General features: G+C 33.7%; 2 protein-coding genes across 5 annotated transcripts in view; one reads left to right on the top strand and one right to left on the bottom strand.

Annotated features, from left to right (window-relative positions):
- Nucleotides 1-6,203, bottom strand: part of LOC138125366 (uncharacterized) — a 46,991-nt gene extending 40,788 nt beyond the window's left edge. The window contains exons 1-3 of one of the 3 annotated variants that reach the window (XM_069040635.1): nt 5,835-6,203; nt 5,524-5,693; nt 4,123-4,256 (exon numbers count right to left, since the gene is read on the bottom strand). In XM_069040635.1, the coding sequence (XP_068896736.1) occupies nt 4,123-4,256; nt 5,524-5,693; nt 5,835-6,158 (628 nt within the window). In that variant the 5' untranslated portion in view covers nt 6,159-6,203. The remainder of the gene's footprint in view (nt 1-4,122; nt 4,257-5,523; nt 5,694-5,834) is intronic. The other 2 variants (XM_069040637.1, XM_069040636.1) reach the window with 2 other exon arrangements.
- The window catches only part of LOC138125369 (protein phosphatase 1 regulatory subunit 14B), a 67,186-nt gene that overhangs the window by 9,282 nt on the left and 35,548 nt on the right, over nt 1-22,356 (top strand). Inside the window, exon 1 of one of the 2 annotated variants that reach the window (XM_069040641.1) lies at nt 10,886-11,071. The exons of the other annotated variant lie outside the window; for it this stretch is intronic. The gene's annotated coding sequence lies outside the window, so the exon portion shown is untranslated. Of the gene's footprint in view, nt 1-10,885; nt 11,072-22,356 lie in introns of those variants that run through there. 2 annotated transcript variants of the gene reach the window in all.

The raw sequence follows: 22,356 nt of genomic DNA, 5'->3' as shown, positions 1-22,356 counted from the left end.
AAAGCTAGCTCTAAACACACAGGACCAGGAGTAAGAAACAAGGAAGTATGGACTATTCAAAAAAACTGAAAAATAACATTTTAAAACACCGCAGTTTAAAATTGATAACAAAAATAAAATAGAAAATAAAAGGTCAAGGAATGGGATAGAAACTGTAGCAATGAAAAAACGTGATTAAGAAGCGACGTTAGATTTGAGATGAACAGACTTAAGGAAGCATTACTAAAGAACAAAAAACAAAATAGTGAAAAACTACAAAATATATGAAAGAAAAATTGTTATATTTTGCATATCGTAATGAAAGTGGCATTTTTTACACGAAAAATCGTAATGAAAGTAGAGATGATTGTCAAAGCAGACCTATTTTTTTGTAATTTTTCATAAATCCTTTTAGACCAAATTTCTCAACTTACATCGATATGCAAAAAAATAGTGTGTACCTACAGTTGCGAGCACGGAATTTCGCACACCAATTTGTATCTCATTAAAAAAAACTATCTAGTCATTATAATCAATCATGACATATGTGACTGACGTTTCACCTAAACTGTCACGAAAATGCCGCCAGTATCTTATTTTAAGAAAATTATGTCAGTGAAATGTCCAATGTGTGCGAAATTCCGTGCTCGCCACTGTACAACACGTTATGAAAGTCTCTTTTTTTCACTGATTTGCTTGATCAATCAAATTCATGAAAAAAAAGTGTGACTTTCATAACTAATTATACAAATATTTTTTTTATGAAGCTGAGAAATAATGACCTGACTTGACCTGACCTGACCAATCATATGTAGTATGAAAAAAATGTTAGAAAATGTTGGGGAAAGTAAAAAAGACGACTCTTATAATTCAAATGAAGAACATGTCAGCTTCAGTCTGGAAATAATAGAAATAACACGATGGAAAGGATACTTGAAAAAGGTGTTTGAATATGTACAGAGAAAAAATTTAAAAGTAAAAGCAGAAAGTAGAACAGCCATCATCTATGACAAGATAATATAAAATACAATAAAATAATAATGAAAAAATATTAGGACAAACAACGAGAAAACAGAGAAAGAAAGAATATGGTAAGTACTGTAAGAAAAAAATATACATATAAGGGAAAATTACTGTCAGATTTAAAGCAGCTGCAATGTACCAGCAAAAAAATGTTTGAATAAAAGAATCAGATAAAATAGCTGAAAAGATGAAATCTACTGTAGAATATGTGAAGATAATTTGAAGATGACAAAACCTAAAAAGAATTAAAATTTGTAGAACACCGAGACGATGTCAAAGAAGGAAAATGTTGAGGGGAGTTAAATGACTGGAAGTATTATTACACCTAATCCCTCCTAATAATAATTTAATACCTTACAATTGCATAGAAAACAGTGTGAATATTGTTTTAAATATTACTTAAATATTTAAAAATATTTTCAATTAAATTCGAACGGATTAGATTAACAGAAATGAGGGGGCAGAAAAAAAAAAGAATTAATAAGAGAACAAACGCATTAAATAAAAATAAAACAACATACATGAATGAACAATAGAAGAAAGAGGTATTACATACTATCAAAGCAAGACAACAAACAGAAAACAAACATTTGATGGAAATTAGAAATGAAAGGAAAGCAAGATTGTACACAAAAAGATACAATTCTAAGAATGGAAAAATTATAACTATTAAAATGAATAATACTATGTAATGATAATGAAATAGGATGTAACAAATTTAGAACTGCCCTGAAGGCAATGAAAGTCAACATTTTAATTGGGAATAAATTAATGTGTAAAGCTTCACCAAACAGAAAGGTGTAGAAAACTACAAAGAAATTATATTAAAAAAAGAGGAGACTAGTAATAACAAAAACTAAAGTGAAAGAAGCAGGATAATCCGACCCAATTAAAAAAAAAAACTAACATATTTCAAAACGCAACAGAGAAGATAAAGAAACAGCAGTGAGAACAAAATGTGAAAGAGTATAATGAGAGATAAGTAGAAATTTGGTGCAAATGTAACAATAACTATACAGGGTGTTTTCGAAGTTGAGGCGTTCCTTCTAAGACCAGATGATGCAGGATAATCACCAATCAACTTTTATATTAAACATTTTTTCATAAATTGTCAAATTAAAAAGTTACAGCCAATATTTGATACTTTTGTTCCAGCCTGTATATACACCAAATCAAATGGTTGTAAGTAGGCTACAAAACGGCTTAATAAATTCACGTATAGCTCCAAGGGCTTCAAGACTAAACTGTCAAAACATTTTTTTTTCAAATGGGATTACATACTTTTTAGTAATTCTGATTGAGATTTTAATTCTGAAAACAACAATGTATCACAAGTATAACTTCACATAAAAAAAATAACACTAACTTTTAAAATAAATGACGAGCACCAAGCGAAAAGCTATCAAAATGTATTGCATTACAATGTAATTACATTACAATGTAATAACCAAATTAAGGTAGCTGGAAAAACAAATGACAATTAATAACATGTGGGATTGCGCAGATATGCCGCCAATGTTTAGCGCAAAACAGAACATAGACGATAGTAGCGGTTTTTTTTTTTGAGTTTTTGGTATTTAAGTGTATATTTGTGATACATTGTTGTTTTTAGAATAAAAATCTCTATCAGAATTACTAAAAAAAAATATGTAATCCTATTTGAAAAAAAATATTTTGACAGTTTACTTATGAAGTCCATGGGGCTATACTTGAATTTATTAGGCCATTTTGTAGCCTATTAACAACCATTTAATTTGGTGTACAGATAATTAAAATCTTCCGATAAATAACGGAGTTATGGACTCGTCTTCTTTTTTAGGGACACCTGTATATACTAGTTTCATTAAAAAATTTGAAATTTTTACAGAATGTTCTACAGCGTCACACAATCATTCCTGATTTTTTTGAGAATTTTAAATCGATTAGAAGTGTGTGTTTTCTCTAGGCGGTAAAACTTGAAGCACTCTGTACAACAGGAGTATCGACAGAGCAAGAAAAATTAACATATTTAGCTACTAAGATTGTGAGATGGTCAAATTTTCAGCGTGCCAAATGAATGAAGAGAATGAGGATTACAGGTGACAATGAAGTAATAAATGAAAGCAGTAATATATAACGAGTATATAAAAATAAAAAAAAAAGAATGGAAGAAAAGGATAGAAAGAACAATGGTTTTTACCGTTCATTAATTTTAATACTCCTAAAGAAACTCAATTTTTATAACATCCATCAAGTTTTTATTTTTCTTTTAGTACCGATTTGTCCCATAATTACTGAGGAAACTTCCAGAGTTGTTTAGTTCTCGTAAATACCTACTATTATGGTTTGATTTTAGAAAGGCTACGTCATATTTTTTTTAAATACCTGTTCCCCTTAAAAAAGCGAGAGGTAATTTTGAGTACTTATCCTGAAAAAGGATTAATAGGGTGTTAGTAAAGTTGAGGTGATAGATTTTCCACTATACATCCGATACAAACTTCTTTTCTCTTATTGAGAAACACATGGTGGTGTACACGTTCCTTTAGTTTTATTTTTATTTATTATACGATTGTATTTATCTCATACTTTCATCACAAAGTGCATTATGACTACAACGTTATGGATGACAGAAACCTCTCGATACTCTGGTGCATTTGAGCAAGGCCATTCATGAATCGTCGATTAAAAACCTCGACTTTGTTTCAATTTTCTCCTGAAACCATGCCTAATCATTAATTGCAAAAATATCAAACTTTTCGAAGTGTTGAAATCACAGTTAAATCCGCAACGGTGCAATGAACAATTACGTTACGTAACGCGCCTCGACATTGGATTTGTCATCGAGACCTTCTTCGCGTATCCGCGCGTTCATCAGGTAACGGTCCGTAGCTTTTCCCTAAACAATCTAGCCAGTTGTTCTAGGACAACGATTCTCGAGATGCCAACCCGATAAGATTATCGGTGTATGTACCATTGTTGTTTTGTGAATCTGACCGATATAATGCACCCACCCATGCGCAACTAAAAAATGTGCAACATTTAAATTTTCACGGAAGTCTGTTATGGCAAGCGTGAAATTCAGATAGAACACTAAAGTTACCAGTCCAAAACAGTCACACTAATGATTACATGATTACTCACCCTCCTCGGAAGGCTTCGTCTTCGCTTCGGTCGAGAAGATCTCTTTCGATTTCGTCGTGGTGGTCGGCGTCGTCGTCGTGAAGGTCCGAGTTTCGGCCGCTTGCGGTAACGTTTCCGCATCACCCTCCGGCTTTCTGCAAGGATAACGCGCCGGTAAAAGCTTTCGCTCTTGCTAATGGCGAGATCTACTCGACTTTTTTGCAATTTATTGTTCGCTCATTGAGTGACGTGTGAGTGTGATTGTGTGTCTACATGGAAGAGCTGTTGCCTCAACATTTTCACATGTCAAAACGGTAGCATGACCTCATTTGCTTGTGGCCTCACTCGAGGGAAGTCGAGGCGCTAACAATGATAAGACGTTCACTTTCTAATGAAGAGTAAATGTTTCGGTACAACAACTTTTGATAATTAGTAAAACATCTGGATGTGTACATTTTAGGAAATCGTAAGAATGTTAAGTCACAAACAATTTGGATACAAATGAAATCCTGGGCTGCATAGGCGTTGGAAACCGTCAATTGTTGTGCTTTTTTAAAGCGTAGATTAATTGGAGCATGTTGACAACTAACCTAAAATTTAGAGCCAAAAAATCTTTCTTTTTTCTTTCTTTGCAATGTTTTACATTAAAAACAGAATAACTTAACGATCCCTATTCTCGAAGCAAATATCTAAGGCCACCATTTGCTGAAAACAAACATGTTCCGATTAAACATAAACAAATGTCATTCTTGTCAAAGGGCGGGAAATTCAAACTTTACACTGTTCTAAACGCTTTAATTTTTCCAACGCCTACTCAGCCCAGGATTTGTGTATCTGAAGAGCTCGAGGTAAAGAAAAGAAAAAAGAACAATGTAGAAGAGACCTCTTTTTTGTGACGATGTTCTGCAATTTTTACAAAGCTTGGAGGGAATTTAATAATTTTAATTTAAGTGATAATGTAAAAAAAATTATATGGTATATTAATCATTATTTTTAGCACATTCAGTGCGATTCTGTTTCCAAATAGTTATAATATCGATCGTTACATTGAAAATTGGTTGTTTTAAATATTTTTTTAAAAATTAGAAAATCAGTTCCGAATCAAAATTTAAAAAAGTCAAGTTAATTTAGCAAATATATACTTGTAGAGATCATCAACTTCCTTTAAGAAATCAGCAAGCTCTTTAAAAATCATTTTAAAAAATCGATCGTTAAAATAACGATCGCTAAATCATAACAATGTGTAAATGGAATCGCACAGATTGTCTGTTTCAATTTTGGAATAGTTATTTACATTAGAACACGGTACAGCGCGAAAGCTAGGTACGAGGCGAAGTCGAGTGCCTGACTGGTTGGAGCGCTATAAAATACCTACTGTATGACATTTGTATTACACTTTTTTTCCATTTGTGTCAACTTTACCTCAACTTGTTCAGATCCTGCTCGTGCTTCGTGAGCTTAATTTGACTCTCCAAATCCGGTAGATGCCTGTTGATCGCCAGGACAGCACTCGAATAGTTGACGTGGTGGGTAAATTTACATTTGAAATCTTCAGGTGGGCCACAATGAAACAAATAACAACTTCCAGAATTCTGAAAGAAGAATCATTTACAGTGCAATTATCAGCACTTTGAAAGCAAAATAAAGTGAAAGACTGCTCCCGTTTGGATATAATTTATGTGCATCATCATTACATCCAAATTTATTGGGATTTTTGAAGAGGTGAACGTTACCTTTTCTTCGAAAACGAAGACATCACAATTGTCGGTTTCACAGCACAGCCTCAGACATTCCTCCCTTGTTCCGAGATCGAATTCTGTTAAATATGTGGCTCCCATGTTTCGGGAGTCTTGAGTTCGGATGATTTTGTCTCTGTGTATGTCGAAATTGTCAATGCAGGTCTGTAGGTCAATATCGGCACGTTTGACACGGGACAATCCATCACTGACGAAACAATTTACTAGGACTAAGAGTAACAACGTGGACACTTTAGAAACCATGGTGTTGGATGACAATATGCATCCTTGATGTGTATAAAATTTCGTGATTGCAAACATGGCGGAAAACTACGGAGAATCAGCTGGACAGATAACAGGAATAACAGGATCGATTGCGAAAGGGGCGGCTGCGCAGGGAAAGTCGCATTTTTACTGTTACTGTCTCGACAAGCTTTTACGATTAAAGTTAAGTCGCTTCGTGTGGTAAATTCAAGTTGTCAAGAAAATTGTCTTCAATTTTATAGTTACCCATTTGGTCGAGGTTTCAGCAGAATTGTAACTTTTTAAGTTTTATCAAAGAATAAGAAAAATTGTTTTTAAACTGTTCCAGACGTTCAGGCGAAACAAAGTTTTAAGTTTCAAGGAGTCGGATCACAACGGCAATATTCAATAAGAAAGAGACTGTTAAATAATATGGTGTGGGTAATTTAAAATTAAAACAACCTGAAATTTTTTTATCTGTAAGAGTAGAGATTTTAATTTTTCTACACTCGCATAACTTCATAAGACGCTTCTTTTCGGGTACTTAACTAAAACTAAGAAAGTTGTGCAGATATTTTAACCAGTGATAGAACTCCACAATTGCTAACAATTGAGCCAATAATGCCTTATACAAATGTTGATATTTTTCGAGAAAAAGGGACTAAAAGTTTTTAAGAAAAAGTTTGGGACCCACTGAAATTTATGAAAGAATGGGTAAAAAAAATCATAGTAGACATTTTTGTGATTATTCAAAATTTGACAAGAACCTCAATCTCAACCTTTGGAGGCTTTCACCAATCTGGAGCAAACCGATATGGTTTTAATCTATAGCGAAGCCCCTGGACATTCAGAGCTAGCACGGCAAACGGTGAAAGATTTCCTCAAAGGATACTTCCCAATGCACGAACCTTTGCAAACGTTGTGCAGCATCTTCGCGATTTCGGGCGTTTCAAAATGATAAAGCGCGATCTTGGCCGCCAGCGAAAAGATCGCAGTTTAGTTGCAGAAGAAGAAATTCTTCACGAAACTGACAACCAGCCACGAACAGTTACTCGGCGTATTGCAGATTATCTGGGAGTTTCTCAATTTGTAGTTTGGCTGCGAGTTCAAAACGCCGCTCCGGAAATTCGTGAATACAGAGGCAGTCTGAGAACTAACTGGCAAAAGGACCCAAGCCAATTTATATTATTAAAAATATATCATTTCCTGTTTTATTTTAAACAACTATAGCAACTTTTCGTAAAGTAATCTCAAGGCATTCTCAAAATGTCTATACATTTTTATGTAAGTATACGAAATAAAAAAAGTAGAATGAGTTGGGGTCATAAGACATTATACCAATAATAATTCATAGCAATTTTTTTCTATAAATACAATATTTTAAAAATAAAAGTTGTTTCTGAAATTAATTTTGAACTACAATTTAATTACTAATTATGTAGTAGTTATTAAACTTTCATGTAAAAAACAGTTCCTTGTGGTATTTGTGAAAATCTGATTATTTTTAATTTAAAATTTTTAGCCGAAAGAGTTACTGAAATACATATCTACTTTTGCAAAGAAAATAATAATAATAAAAGATTACAAGCAAGTCTTTTGTAAATACAACGTGTAACAGAAATAAGTACATTAATTTTAACTGGTAATAGAACTCGTCAAAAGGAACAACTTTTCTATCTACCATTTTGCCGAAAAACGATGTTTAATTCCAAAAAAAAATTGGAGAGATTTTTCACTAAAATAACCCTACGCCACTAAATACTGCAATGGTTAATTGAGATCAGAGCTAATATGAAAAAAACGTCCATTTTCATCCAGAAAACGTGTTTTAACGCAGAAATCGAAATTCAAAGAAATCTACCCGTATAGCAAAAAATCCACTTCGTAAGAATCTGGTTGTTTCACGTTTTTAGGTAGCTTAGTTTTGGAGATATGAACGGTTTTAGGAAAATCTTTCCTATTTTTTTAAGCCACTACGCAACGTTTTTCGCCAAAATGGCAGAGAGAAAAGTTGTTCCTTTTGATGAGTTCTATTACCAGTTAAAATTAATGTACTTATTTCAGAAACATCCTGTATACATATAAAAATTGAAAATGGTGTGAAACAGTTTTCTAAAAATGTAAAAGTTGTAGTAATTTTTCATGAAACTAAATATAATAAACAATCTGAGAGGACCTTAAAAGTCTACTTTTTTTTAATAAAATACATAAATAGTAGTTTATTTAACGAGTGGGCTAATTTTTCTTGAGTGACTAATTTGCTATTAAGGCACGAGTGTATCTAATACATAGTTTTATCCAACACCGAACGATGTTGAAGAAGTCACATCGAGTTTGCTAACGAAGAAATCCAGAGATGCTTATGACAAGCAATTAAATGACTTCAATAACTGGAAACAAGAAAATAATGTTTCTGGGGTAAGCAAAGACGTGCTGTTAGGTTACTTCTTCAACGCCAATTAATTCTAATTTTATGTATTACATTTTTTGATGTTCAATAAACTGTTCAATTCTTTCTAAACTGTTTAATTTTATAAAAACAGTTTAATTATGGGTTCATAAGTCCACTAGTGTTTCATAAACCTCATAATAAACAGATGTTGGATAAAATTATTTTTAAAATTCTACAATTATGTAATTTATTAATTATATAAATAGTTGAACTATAGTCAGCAGGAACTTATTTGAAGAAAAAGTTAAAATTTCATGAATAAGAATAATTTATCGTAGAAAAGTTTATATAATTCATTATTTTAATTGTTTGTTTTTCTCTAACAATGTATTTTTAGTCATTAGACTATTAAGTATATTTAACATTTCAAGTTGTGGCCAAAACAATAAATTTTAAACAATTAATTACTGCAATCGATTATACAGGGTGATTCATATAGTATTATACAAACTTTAACCGGTGGTAGATTGCAACCCGTGGACACTCTTACAAAAATGTCTAGGTTCTAAGGTTAAAATTGTTGAAAATAAAGAATGTTGAAGAGTGTACTACCACCACCTTTTAAGAACTGCAGACGAATGAAAATAGTTTACGTTGAAACAAACTGTCAGGCATTGTTGTCAAAATGAAACTAAACCGAACTTTATTATAATACCGATATTTTCACTATACCAACAATTGTTTGCTTCTATTATGACATTCATGACATTTGTTATACATTGGACGTAAACTGGAATAATTTAGCGAAGAATGGCATTTACTAATAGTGAAAAAACCGATATGGTAATTTTTGGCAATTTTTGATGTATGACTCAAAATTTTATTGTCAATAGCCTTTTTAGACGGGAATCTGCCACTGGTTAAAATATTTATGAAACTATATGAATCACCCTGTATAATTTACACTTCTCAATAGATTATGTATTATAAAAAGATCTTGCATTGAATCATACTTTATGAATTTAATTGAAACTTTTCTTAATTGTTTCAAAAAAATGTGAAAATTAACTTTTGCTTAATTTTTTTCAAAAATTCAAATTAAATGTCAGATGTTTTTTGAATAATGGATCATTCTAACAAGTACTGTTGTCATAATTTGCACTTTGAACATTGTAACAAAAACGTTGACTGTTTCAAATTAAAAGATATTTACGGTAGTGAACACAATGATAAAATTAATCTTTCTCACTATTATAAAGATAAGCCAACGATTCACTAACAAGCAAATCGATTATTATTTGTTTAGATAAAGTTCAGTTTGATTTGAGTTTACCTACTCTACAACTAAGAAAACATATTGACTTAAAATTAGCCAGGTTATAGAGTTAATCAATGGTTTCCAAGTCATTCAAACAGTTTAATTAAATTATTATAATCCTTGCTTCAATTTAATTATTATTACTACATATTATCACTATTTTTCTGTTAGATTTAGATCAGGAGGCTCTGAAGGCCAAAGCATGACATCGAGGAAATTTAATTCTGCACATTCACTGAAAGGGTTAGTCACAGTGAATCAAATTCACTTAACCTACTTTCACTGGTGGTTTTACAGAATCACTAACAACCATTAGTTAAAGTTACATCTGTGGCTAATAGACATCGATGTTTGTGTAAAAAAAAGTGGAAAACTGTGTAGTTCTAAATGTCATTGTTCATTGCCTTCTTGCAACAAATAAGTTTCATGGTGTTTTTCGTCTAACGTTTTATCGTCCCTCTCTGATCCTATTCTAATTGTCAATATTTTTGAAAATACACTAATTTTTCAAAACACGTAGATGCTAAAAATCCAATCATTCTGTCGGTTCCAACATAAAAACAAAACGAAACTAAACAACTCAGCAAATAAAGTACATTTTATTACATGAAAGTAAGATCTGACAGCAAGATAAAAATTTTGAAGGTGATGTTTAAACTTACTAACTTAATTTAGCAGGTCCTGTCGCTTTCGCTGGATAGATATTATGCAGCGCCAGCGGTAAAACCACGAACTAGTCTTATCGACTATTTCATCGTGAAAATAAATTTTAAAAAATAGATACTTTTTTTTTATTTATTCCTACATACATATAAGATATCAGTGGTCTTTGCTGACTAAACCAAGGAGGTGAACCCCCCCGTGTCCCAGCGCAACCCGCAAATCGATTTCCCCATCGCCATCTCTTTGCCAGCTTTCCCAGGCGAAAAGAATTTTTTTCGCAACAGAGCCGCCCAATCGATGGGATTTTTCACAGACAATGACCCATGATCCAATGCACCGCGGGAAAATTCCTGCAGCTCTACTAAGCAGGAACAGGAATACGAAACCGAAACGGACCGAAAAGAAACGACCAGGTTTCGTCTCGACTAACCGCATCATCGCATTTGAACGCAGGCGTTCGTGGGGTACGCGTACGTTTTTGCTGTTTCGTATCTCTATTGAACATTTTATGTGTTGGTGTGAGTGATTTTGACCAGGAGGGTGTGCAGATCGGGCGGTGCCTTTGTCCTTTAGGATTATCCTTTACGCATTCATTCATCTTCGCCGACAAAAAAAATCGTGAGTGTCTAATTTACAACTTCCGATTTTGATTCTAGATTTTTTTCGCTTCTGTTCCTTCGGATTTTTGGGGTTTGCAAATAATCAAATAAATATTTGCACAGATCCCCCAACGATTTCGGAACAATGCTCACTTACACCGAATTGGATTTAATTAATTAAGAGCCTTGCGAATCCTTCCAAATTCTCCACGAATAATTGGCGTGACATTTCTTATTGTTATTCGCCACACTCTGATGGACTTTATGTGATTATGTACCAAAACTCTTATTTACATTTATTTTAAATAATTACTTTTACTTTTTGGACAGTGGGTGATGATCTCGACGCGAACAATAATTAATTAATGATAGTGTTGCTCCAGTGAAATTGTATATTTCATTACGAATTCACCCATAATTACAATTTAATTATGATTGCTGGCGTACTGTGCACTTTTTAAAAATAATTAACACCGGGACGGAATTATTCATAAATTTCCAGAAAATCAATATTTTGGCACAACATTCACTCTGCCACATATTTTCTGGCATTTAAACAACTTTTCCAGAATTCACGAAATGTCACTATTTTCAACCTCGACGTTGTCCTCGTAACTCTACCACTGGGTGGACCAGGATAACGTCCTGCTCTATAATTATGTACCTACAACATATTCACGACGGCGATCGCTTGACCGATTATGGACAAAATTTCTTCGCATACCTCCACCACCTATGAATTATCGTTTTGGAGATCAAACTGGATTCGAATTAATCTTTCTGTTTTTATCGTTTTAAGCCCCTTATAACCATAAATAACGCCGGCTTAAACATTCACGTTTGATGGTTTTGAAGTTGGGTAACCCCGCATTCCCGCATATCTCCACTTAATTATTACCGCCTCTCTTTATTACCCTCGGTGTGTAAATCACCCATCGGCGGTCGAGGGGTGGTTGACTGTCCGGCAGACGAGCGATTATCTTCGTCGGTTATTTGCACAGGGAAACAATTACGAAGATGTCGAGTCCTCAGACGGGGAGGTCAACACGTCGTCTTTAGCCCATCTGCTGTCTCTCCAGAACAAACAGGGAAATGGTTACGTTCGAAAGGATGTCCAGACTGGAATGTAATCTTAGCCCGTTTGCGGCTTCCGGTCCGGATTGTCTCAATAAAAGCTCGGAAGCTCCGGCGTGGGAACTGGATTTTTTAAATATTTGGAAATTTAATTGGAAAAGAAAGTGCACACCTTGGCCGAGTACTTGCCCAAAGCGCGTCGCCACTTTCGTGTTTCCGGTTTTAATTGAATTTAATAATTTGTCAACAAAGCTCGGGGACGAAGAACGTTCACCGAATTAAACGAGGAGGCCGGTCAAGAAGATGAACAAACGAGATTATTATTATTAGGTAGTAATAATAGGCAAGAAGAGAAGCCCCGGAGGCAACAAAGAAAATTATTTTTGAATTTAATAATCCGTGGTAGATAATTAATTTTGTTCGTTTATCGGTTTTAATCAATGAATCGCTACTTCAAGAAATGACGAATTTCTACTATTTCGGTTTCGATGTGTACACAAAGTACACGTTAAAATGCGATAATTGAGAACGTAAAAGGTAATTGCTTTTTAACGAGTCTTCCTTAAACAAAAATGTGTTTTTATTGTTTTACTTAACTAATTAACAAACAGTTGCTTCTGTTGTTGATGTCCGTTATCCTTTGTATTTCCCAAATGATTATTTTTTCTCTTAGTCATCGTTTGAGATGTCTCATTTTGCTCTAGGTGTTTAAGTTCCGTTATTCCTTTTTTTCTTCGAGTCTTAGTCATCAGTTAGATGTGTTAATATCAAACAATTCCATCATTGGTGTAAACCAGAATCACAAGATTTCACAATGATCCTCAAGAAAAATGTATTTTTTATAAAGTATACAGTATTGTAAAGTAAAGAAAGATTTTAGATGGTCTCGAATTTCCCAATTGGAATTCATCGGGTTATTTCTATTTTATTCATGCCGGCTGAAAATAGGTATGCCTTACGTTGATGGTTTTCTCCATTTTCGTATTTATAAGTTTTCAGCCTTCTCATTCATTTCAGGAATCTTTTCAACAAGCCCTTCATTTAAGTTGAAAATGTATTCGTCGTTTTGGTCACTGTATTTGTAGGCATTTCACCCTTACATACTTTCACGCTACCCGCTTTTAGCTTTTCCAGTCATTTCCCTGTTGTTATTCATCGTTTCTACCACATTATTTTACCGACATTCAAAAAAAAAAAATATTCGTGTAGGGTGAAAATGTAATGAGCTTGCAGTGTTCATTGAACTCTTTTATTGGCGATTTTCTTTTTCATATTTCCACGCTTTCAGCTATCCTGTTTTATGGAAAAAAGTTTATTCTTTTTCAACATCACATTTTTACGTTCCAGACTTCAAGCCATTCTATTATTGTTTTTTCTTTATGTCCAATTGCATTATCGTGTTACGATTTCTTTCACAAAAAAATTTATGGGGGGTGAAAATATGATTTTTTCCTTTTTCATACTTTCACGCTTTTAATGTGTAGTTATTTGATTTTTACACTTTTAGAGAAAAATTCAATTCTGTGTTGTTACCGATTTTCTTTTACCTTTTCACCTTTCCCTCTTATTGTTTATTTTTCACCCACATTATCTTAATCTTCAAAAAAAAATCTCGTCCTTTGTGGTGATCATCCAGTTTTTTGTTTTTTGTTCTCGTTTTCGTACTTTCGCGCTCTCCACTCGTTTTCCTTTTGTTATTTTACCCTTCGCTTTTTTCCCATTCGCTCAAGTTGTACTTGAGTTTGTTTTATACCACCAACATTTAAAATTCGCTTTTATTTACGTTGGCACTTTAACGCTTGAATTTTTTTCATTGGAAATGTATTTTTCATCACCGTGGCTAATATCCGCTTCGCGAGTAAAGTGTAAAGTCGTGTCTCTACAAAATTTCGATGCAATTGACCCACATGAATAGAAAAGTCTCTGTTGTCTGGTTTTTTGTGGGGAAGCTCCCCTAAAAAAAGTAATTGAGAGTGTTTGTGTCGGCCTGTGTTAGATATAATGAAACAGTCGCAATAACTATAGAATTATCTTACAATTATTATTGGTATCAAAAATTCTCTATTGTTATATTTTTATTTTTGCCCTACACATAAACATAACTAAACCAAAAATATCAATTCCAAAAATGACCTTTTTAATTCCTCTATTCTCTATCTTTCATCCATCTCCCTTCCGTCTTCATTCAGTATTTCACCCCGTTTCTTTCCCAACCCTTCTCTTATTTCGCTACATCCATTCGACATGTGCTCGATTGTCTCTCTCCTTCCATCCAATACCTGTTTTCGTTCGCAAATCTGAATCTCCCCATCTTTTTCTTTCTCTTGTACTCTCTCTCCCCAGGTACTCCCTGTTGTATCTGGATTCTTTGATTCGTTCCTTTCTTTCTTTCTTTCTTTTGTCTGTGTCTTTGTCCCTTTCACTCAGCTCTACATTCATCTATCTTCCTTTTGCTCTCAATCTTTTCATTTCTTCACTGGCATACCCGTTCCTCTGGTAGTACCGTGCGATCGAAAATAAAAAAAAAACCGTGATTAATACGCTTCAGTTGGCAACACGTCAAAATTTAATTTGAATGTCATTACAATGGTAATTGTCATTATTAATTAGTGAGTATTAAATTTGCTATTACAATATGTTCACTTTAGAGCAAAACGGCGAATGGTCCTATTCGACACCTAGAGTTTTTGAGGAATTTCAACAAAAGTTTTCGGACTTTCAAGGCACTTACCAACTTGTCTAGAAAGTGTAAAAAATCCGTAAACATGTTTTTGGAAACAGGTAGTGTTCTACGCAAAAAAGGCAATAGATGACCGACAAAAAGAACAGCAGAAAATATTGAAGAGGTTGAACAAAGAATTGCAGATACCCCAAATAAATTCATCCGGAGATTAACCCAAGAAAGTAACGTACCTATCATTTGGTACAGTTCAGCTTATCCTTAAAAAAGATTTGCACTTTTTTCTTTATCCTGTGTCTGTTGTGCATGAAATTAAACCCCTTGACAATAAGAGCCCCCACAAATAACCTCTCTGAATATTGACCGACAGGTCACACATAATTGACACCTTTATGGAAATCAAGATTTCAACGTTCTCAAAATCGCTAACCTAACTTTTGAGACTGACATCTGATAATTGAAATCTTAACGAATTGCCAACTGAAATTTTTAGTCACAACCAACTCTAATTTTTTGTTTTTTTGATCACATGGTATTTCTCTTTCTCCTTCTTCTCTTGTTTTTTTTTCTTTTCTGTCCAGCATTCCGTTAGTATCCGGCACTCTTCCCTTCCATCCATTTTGTCTTCAAACTTTGCTGCTCTCTTCCCCGCTTTCACTCTCAGCCTATTCGTTTTTTCTATTACATAATATGTATATATTTGTATTTTATAAAATTGCAATCTTCTAACATTTTAACTTGACATATTGTTCTCTTGATTTATCGATCAAAACCTTTTTTATAAAATTATTCAAATTTGATCATTTGTATGATGCGAGTAAGTTGAAGAATTGATTCCCAACGATTCAGAAAATCCGTTATAAGAAAACTTTCTCTTTGTTCAAAAACAACAAATAAAACCAACGCAACTGATGATTTATAAATGAAAATTTGCTTTCTGAGATTTGCTAGTTTTCCAGAAAAATGCATTTCCTATTAAATATTCTCATTTGAATTATTCATATTATAAGATCTTTTTTTATTCGACACTGTCAGAATGTGAGAATTTTCTCCTATGTGAACGGATTTTGATAAATGTCACAACTTGTCAAAACGAAACGTCAAGCTAATTTTAAAGGTTTTAAGCCTTTAAGGGACTCGTCGAACAAAAAAACGTTGTATTCAACTCGTTCGTTTGTAAATTGGGCCTTTTTTGGCACTCGTGCCAAAAAAGGCCCAATTTATACACAAACTCGTCAAATAAACGACTATATTTGCAAGCAAGAAGTAAAAAGCACTATAAAAGCCGAAGAAACTACATGTTTCTTCATTCTTCTTGATTTTTTTTTTGTAGCAAAACTTTTTTTTATGAATTTTTACGTAAGTACCAGTAAACTTCTTTGGACACAGCTTTGCTGTACCTGCTCATTTACAAATTCTGAATCTCTGAATTTTAAGGCACATTTTTTCTCTGATAAAACATTTTAAATCTACATTTGTTTTACTTTGACAAGCACCGAAAAATATTTATGATCAATAATATTTTCTTCCAACATTAATTTTTTAAAATATCGTCTTGTCCTTATTGGAAATCTGCTTCAAAAAGCTTCATAAAAGAATATTCCGGACCTACATTTCTTTCTTATGAATGAAAACAAATGTAAAAAAAATACGTTACTGTTCACAATGTTTTCTAGTCCCGATAACGCTTTTACAAAATTTTCTTAATTTTTGTGTTTTCTTTTTAATAATTGTTTTAAAAATGAGAAAATAGACATTTTGAATTCTATCTATGTACAATTATTTCCAAGGATAAAAGTCACAAAAAGTTGTCATCAATAATTGTATCTTCTTCCTATTCTTCTTTTATTTTAAGTCTTGAAATTTGTCATGTCTTTGTGAATCTTAGAGATCTGCTTTCAAAAACAAACACAAAATGTCATCATTAAAGATGTTTTCTTCCAAGAGTTGTATTTTTCAAAATTCCCGCTATTTTTGTTTTTTTCTTTTTCAGTAGGAGAACACTATTTTTGAGTTATATTTCTTTCATAGCGAAATTCTTAGCTTCAATTTGGTCTTAAACGTCATCAGTAATATCTTCTTCTATCAAAAGCTTTTCTTCAGTGAAGTAGGCCCACTTTTTATCTTCTTAAAAAAGTTTTTTAATCTACAGTTATTTGTTATTTCCTATTACACTTAAGCACAAGAAAATATCATTATCTTTTTTTTCTTCTTATAGTGACTTTTTGTTCATCAGTTATTATTGTTGTGTTGTCTTCAATGTTTCCTTTATTCTTCATTGAAGTACTTTTTATTGGTTCAAATTTGTTGAAACATCAATGACTGAATATTTTGACTTCTTTCGTCATTCGAAAAAAAAAAAACGGTAATTGTTCACTTTAACTACTTCTGGAATTTTCGCGTTTTTTCTGGCTGGACAGCCTCATGGCGTCCTCCCAGATCGTGTTCCATCATTCAAACCTTGTGCAAATGCCTTTTTTTTCTCTCTGGCTGTGTTTCAAGGTCGCGTCAAGGTCGCGCCAAGTCTTAGTATAACTAAAGGGTAAGGAAAATTTTCATTTGCACAAGGTTTGACTGGTGGGAAACGATGTAGGAGGACGTCCTGAGGCTGTCTAGCCAGAAAAAACGCGAAAATTCCAGAAGTAGTTAAAGTGAACAATTACCAAAAAAACATTTTGATTAAATCGTTTAATTATTCTATCTTAGACATACTACATACAGGGTTTCTATAAGTCATTGTCTGGTCCAGCTTTCTATGAAAACTTGTAAAATTTTTAATGTGACGCTTTATGTGCAGAATAAATTTATTTGTATGTTTTCTCGTCATTTCTTCGTTGAAAATTGTACAATTTGTAATTTTGATCGGTGCTGCATCAAAGTTTTGTTACGTTATCTCTTACCGGATGCACAAATTGCACCAATCAACTGCGTAGAATATTTTCGATGTTCAAATAGCGTAAGAAAATAATTTGATGGACTCGATCTAGTTTAAAATTCCATAATAAATCACCACAGTGGAAAAATAATAAACAATCCCGATTTTTACGCGCCGAACCTATGAAAGAATTGGTACGTGAAAAATTGATCGATTTTATCGCCCCTCAGTAATAATATAGGGGAGCAGGTGATCGCATTAATATTAGTCAAAAGCACCGCCGTGCACCCTTAATGACTTTTAAGAATGAATATAAAATAAATTCAACTAAACAACGCAGTCATTGTGAGATCGAATTAGATGTGAGCGTGGGTGTAATGTGTAGAAGCACAACTTCGTACACGATATAGGAGCTTTTCGTAGAAGTAAACCGCTCACTGTTATTGACGCAAATCACAATAGAATTGGTGCAGTATATCGACAGGTACAGGAATATTCCCGAACAGGTGTTCACGCTGACCCAATCAAAGACGTCACCGTTTTTTGTTCAATGTTAAATGAATATTTTCTATCAGTGGTGCGGTGTGATCATCGACCGGTCCAACCGACACTAAATGTAACGCTACACTAATCCGTTCGTAAAATGAATAAAATCGAAAACGCTCCCCCTAGAGTCGCGTTTAATTGAGCATTTAATTTTAACCCTGGGGCTATGTTTGCTCGGACACGGACTTGACTTTGACGGGACCATAAATTGTTCTAAAAATAATCCGACGCGTCTAGGCGCGTCCAAATTAAAATGTTCCGTCCCTTAATTGTCCCGTGTACATTTTTTAATGTTAAATTAGGAAGGAAGAGTTGCGTGGATCCACTCCACTAATACGAATCTAATTGCTACATTAATGATTTTGCCAGACAGAGAGGAAGAGTGAACGGTTTAATAAAAGCACCAGAGACGCTCATCGTGTAAACAGATGGGTCATTATACTCGAGTCTGAAGGATTATAGAATGGTACAAGATAGATGTTGTTATCAGGGCACTAACACTAGCGCATCCATCAACAAGTTTATCGTTTGAACGGCTCAATATACACAGTGGGTGCACAAGAATGGTATAGGTTTGTCATCACGCCGTTAACAAGTTTCTTGACGAGAGTTTTTCTGAAAAAAACATTCAGCAACCATTTTTATCACCGAAAATTTCATTATTATAGTTATTTTCGGCCAAAGAAGTGCGTACATTTTCCCACAAGTTGAACAAAGGAGCGACTGAACAGTGAACATTTTAATTATATAGTTTACAAAATGGTTGAGTTTCTATGTCATTTTCCAACTTATTTCATTCACGAGGAAGACAAGCTTTTGAATTAAAAAAGCGTTTTTTAATGTGTGAAATAGTTATTTACGAACCGAGTGCGACAAGACGTTTTTTGCGCACGAGCGCGTTATTTGAGGCTCGCTCCTTCGTCGCTCGTGCCTCATTCGCGCATCGAAGTTTGTACAATATTTTTTAAAACGAACATTATGTCTGATTTGTCGTGTACCCTTTGTAGATACATGGCGCTTGTCAAAGTGTCAATAGAATTAATAGCGATTTATTTTAACTCTTTCGAAATTTTTAACATCCAAATGGGAGAAATGGCGTTTTGTAATCCAGATTGTGTTATTATCAAGTCAAATTATTTTCAGAATGCTCAAAAAGGCCAATGCTTTTTGGGTGATTTTGAAGCACGCGCGTACGCGAAATCTAGATTTGCGGTTAAGTGTTGCGGTCGCGAAACGCCATTTTGAAGGTAGTGAGTTCGAAAAATTATAAAACGTGTCAATAATAGAGTCAACGCAATGAAAATTACAAATAAATTAAAGCATCTTTTACCATTATTATGCAGAATGTATGATTTAGCACAGAACAATAACACATGATAGCATGTAAATTGCAGTTTTTCTTGCTGTGTCTGTAGAGAACAATATTCTTCGGCAGTCTCATTCCCAAGCAAAATGTATGAAGTGGAGTTAATAAAACTTCCCTGAGAAAGCTGTTCTTTTTTAGTGCGTCAATAATTTTCCTTTATCTCATTCTTTTTCATTTAATAATAACACGTAGACTCTTATTCGCGTCTGATATTAGTTTTATTAAATTAAACATTCCGTTCTTCTTGAAGGGAATTTAGGTAATATTAAAATGGTGTTTTTTTTTTAATTCATGAGAAATCGAATTTTCATAAAAAATATTAATTTTTAACTTCGTATTTTATGTGAAAATGTACAATGTTGAATCTGAGAAGGCAAGACAAATACGAGTATGAAAAATAAAACCGATGAGAGCATAACATTCGTAAAAGGAAAGCAAACATTTACCTACTGTAGGATCAAATGTGTCTCTGAAAATACATACTTTTGTGCAAATAATATTAAATGGTAAACACTTGTATTCGTGTCCATACAGATAGATACATTTAGAGAACGTCAAATATTGTATATTATGAGTCATAAGTGCAATCAACTTCATTTTACTAAATCTAAATTTGTATCGGGTGTTCATTTATTTATCATCAAAGTTGGCGTTGAAGAGTCGATTATGAACGAACCACTCATCAGTCTGCAGAGCAAAAATACAAACAACGCAAAAAGTGGGGTTAGGTTTAAACAGCAGATTCGTGATCTGTAATCCGTGGTGCGTTCACAATCGCCAACCTTGAGGATAAATTTAAATGAACACCCGATACTTCTTTTTAGTTGCTTGAATCAACATGAGAATATAATTCATGTGTCACATGATCCCCTTTCAATTATTTTAATTGGCTGGAACAGAACAGTAAAAGGATATCGCAGCGACATTATAAAACAGAGAACGTTTTTCAAATTTGACAGTTAAAAATGTTTCTCCAAATTGCACGTTATAAACCGAAACACATGAATTCATTTATTATATTCTCTCCTCAAATATACTCGTAAACTCGTGATATGATTAATAATCGACATTATGACGCGTGATACCGGAGCAGCACATTCAACTCTGCTTGAGTGCTCGTTGAATCTGTAGAGGTAGTGGATTCTCTCATGGGCTGTGGCCTTGGAAATATCTGCGTGAAGATAAACCAGTGAAAAATCTCTAAATGAAAACGTCGACTATACTTGAGACCAATATTGGTCGTTTCCGCAGCTATGACTCATAGTCATAGCCCATGAGAAAATCCAAGACCTCTACCTCGGTTTCACTCGTAGATATCATCGATGATAATCACACCATTTGTTATATTATAGCAGAAAATTAGCTTGTTGTTAGTGTTGATTTGACAATAATTACTATGTTCTTCTTTCGTTGAGCTCGTTCAAGCAGGAAAATATTGTTCAAGTACTTATGTGGATTAAGTTGAAAAGAATGATTTTTGCGTTTTCTGTGAGAGTATAATCTGTTGCAGCTTTATCGCATAGAAAATGTAACACGTTTCTTGGAAAATGGCCCCCCTGTATTGAAAAATCGTGTCAAATCAGATCACGTTTCAATATAAAACCTCTGAAATGGCGTAGCAGCAGATATCGGCCAACGACTCCGCACGTCATTAATCATTATCAAGCTGCGATTTAACATCCATAAAGATTACTTTTTGAGGGTGTTTGATGTTTCACCTCGCACAAATCGTTCCTGCAATCCGTCTCAGCTTGTTAGTTAAAATAACAATTTTTATTATGTGGCGTAAACAGGCCCTCCTCTTTCTCCGTAATTACATCCGTGTTTCATTTGGTGTGGAGGCGTTGTCCTGTTAAACAATCGCCCGGTTCGTTATTGGATTATTCCTATCATTATTTTTATTAGACATAAAGGCGACGTCGTCCATTCATTTTTAATTAATAACGCCGTAATTGTCAAGCATAAAGACGAAAACTCCTGGAATTTTTCCACCCACAAGGGCGACTTTCGATTTTTCGTGTGTGTGGAAATAAAAGTTTGTTTCAATTATTGGAAGACTTTTTATGTGCGTAGGTGGACGCGATGATGAAGGGTGAATTTATGGTAACGTGGGCTGAATTTCTTCTCGTCGCTGAGCGAAAATCGCTCCAATTTATTATGTTCGAGTACTGTATTTAGCCGACCGGATACTCTAATGAAAAAACTTTTGGATCGGAAGAGAGACAATCAGAATTCTTGTTCCGAAGAAAAATTACATTTGTGTTTTGGCATCTCTCTGTTAAGAAATAGATTTACCTGGTTATGAAAGTACAGAATTTTGTTACAAACACAGAAAGACGTAATATTACTGGAAAATGGTAGACTTCTTTTTAATTACTGCAGGATACAGATTCTTGTGTAAACTCGACGTCTAAGTTTCTTAATCGGTTCAACTTTGCTGTGGACTTTAACGGGGAGGTTTTAGAACTTCCGGATACCTACTTTGGCCAAGTCTGTGAATAGTTATTAGCTGTTTAGAATAGGTTAGCTAGTTATTGCACATCAAAACAAAACTTTTGCCATCAAAATACAATCGCCAGCTACAAATGATTAAATTTAATTAAATACTGGGTGACCAAAAAGGACTGTTTGAGTTGGCAATACAATTAAAAGCATTTTGTTATTCGGCTATTTGCAAGACTGCAACCGGACACGTCTTTTGACAGAAATTTGACATGAAATCAACAGCGACAAAATTTTAGGTTATGTATGCATAAAAATCAA

The sequence above is a fragment of the Tenebrio molitor genome, chromosome 3 (assembly GCF_963966145.1).
Source record: "Tenebrio molitor chromosome 3, icTenMoli1.1, whole genome shotgun sequence".
NCBI classification, from domain to species: Eukaryota; Metazoa; Arthropoda; class Insecta; order Coleoptera; family Tenebrionidae; genus Tenebrio; species Tenebrio molitor.
The sequence above is the reverse complement of the archived record's forward strand: the minus strand, read 5'-3'. Positions and strand labels throughout refer to the sequence as shown.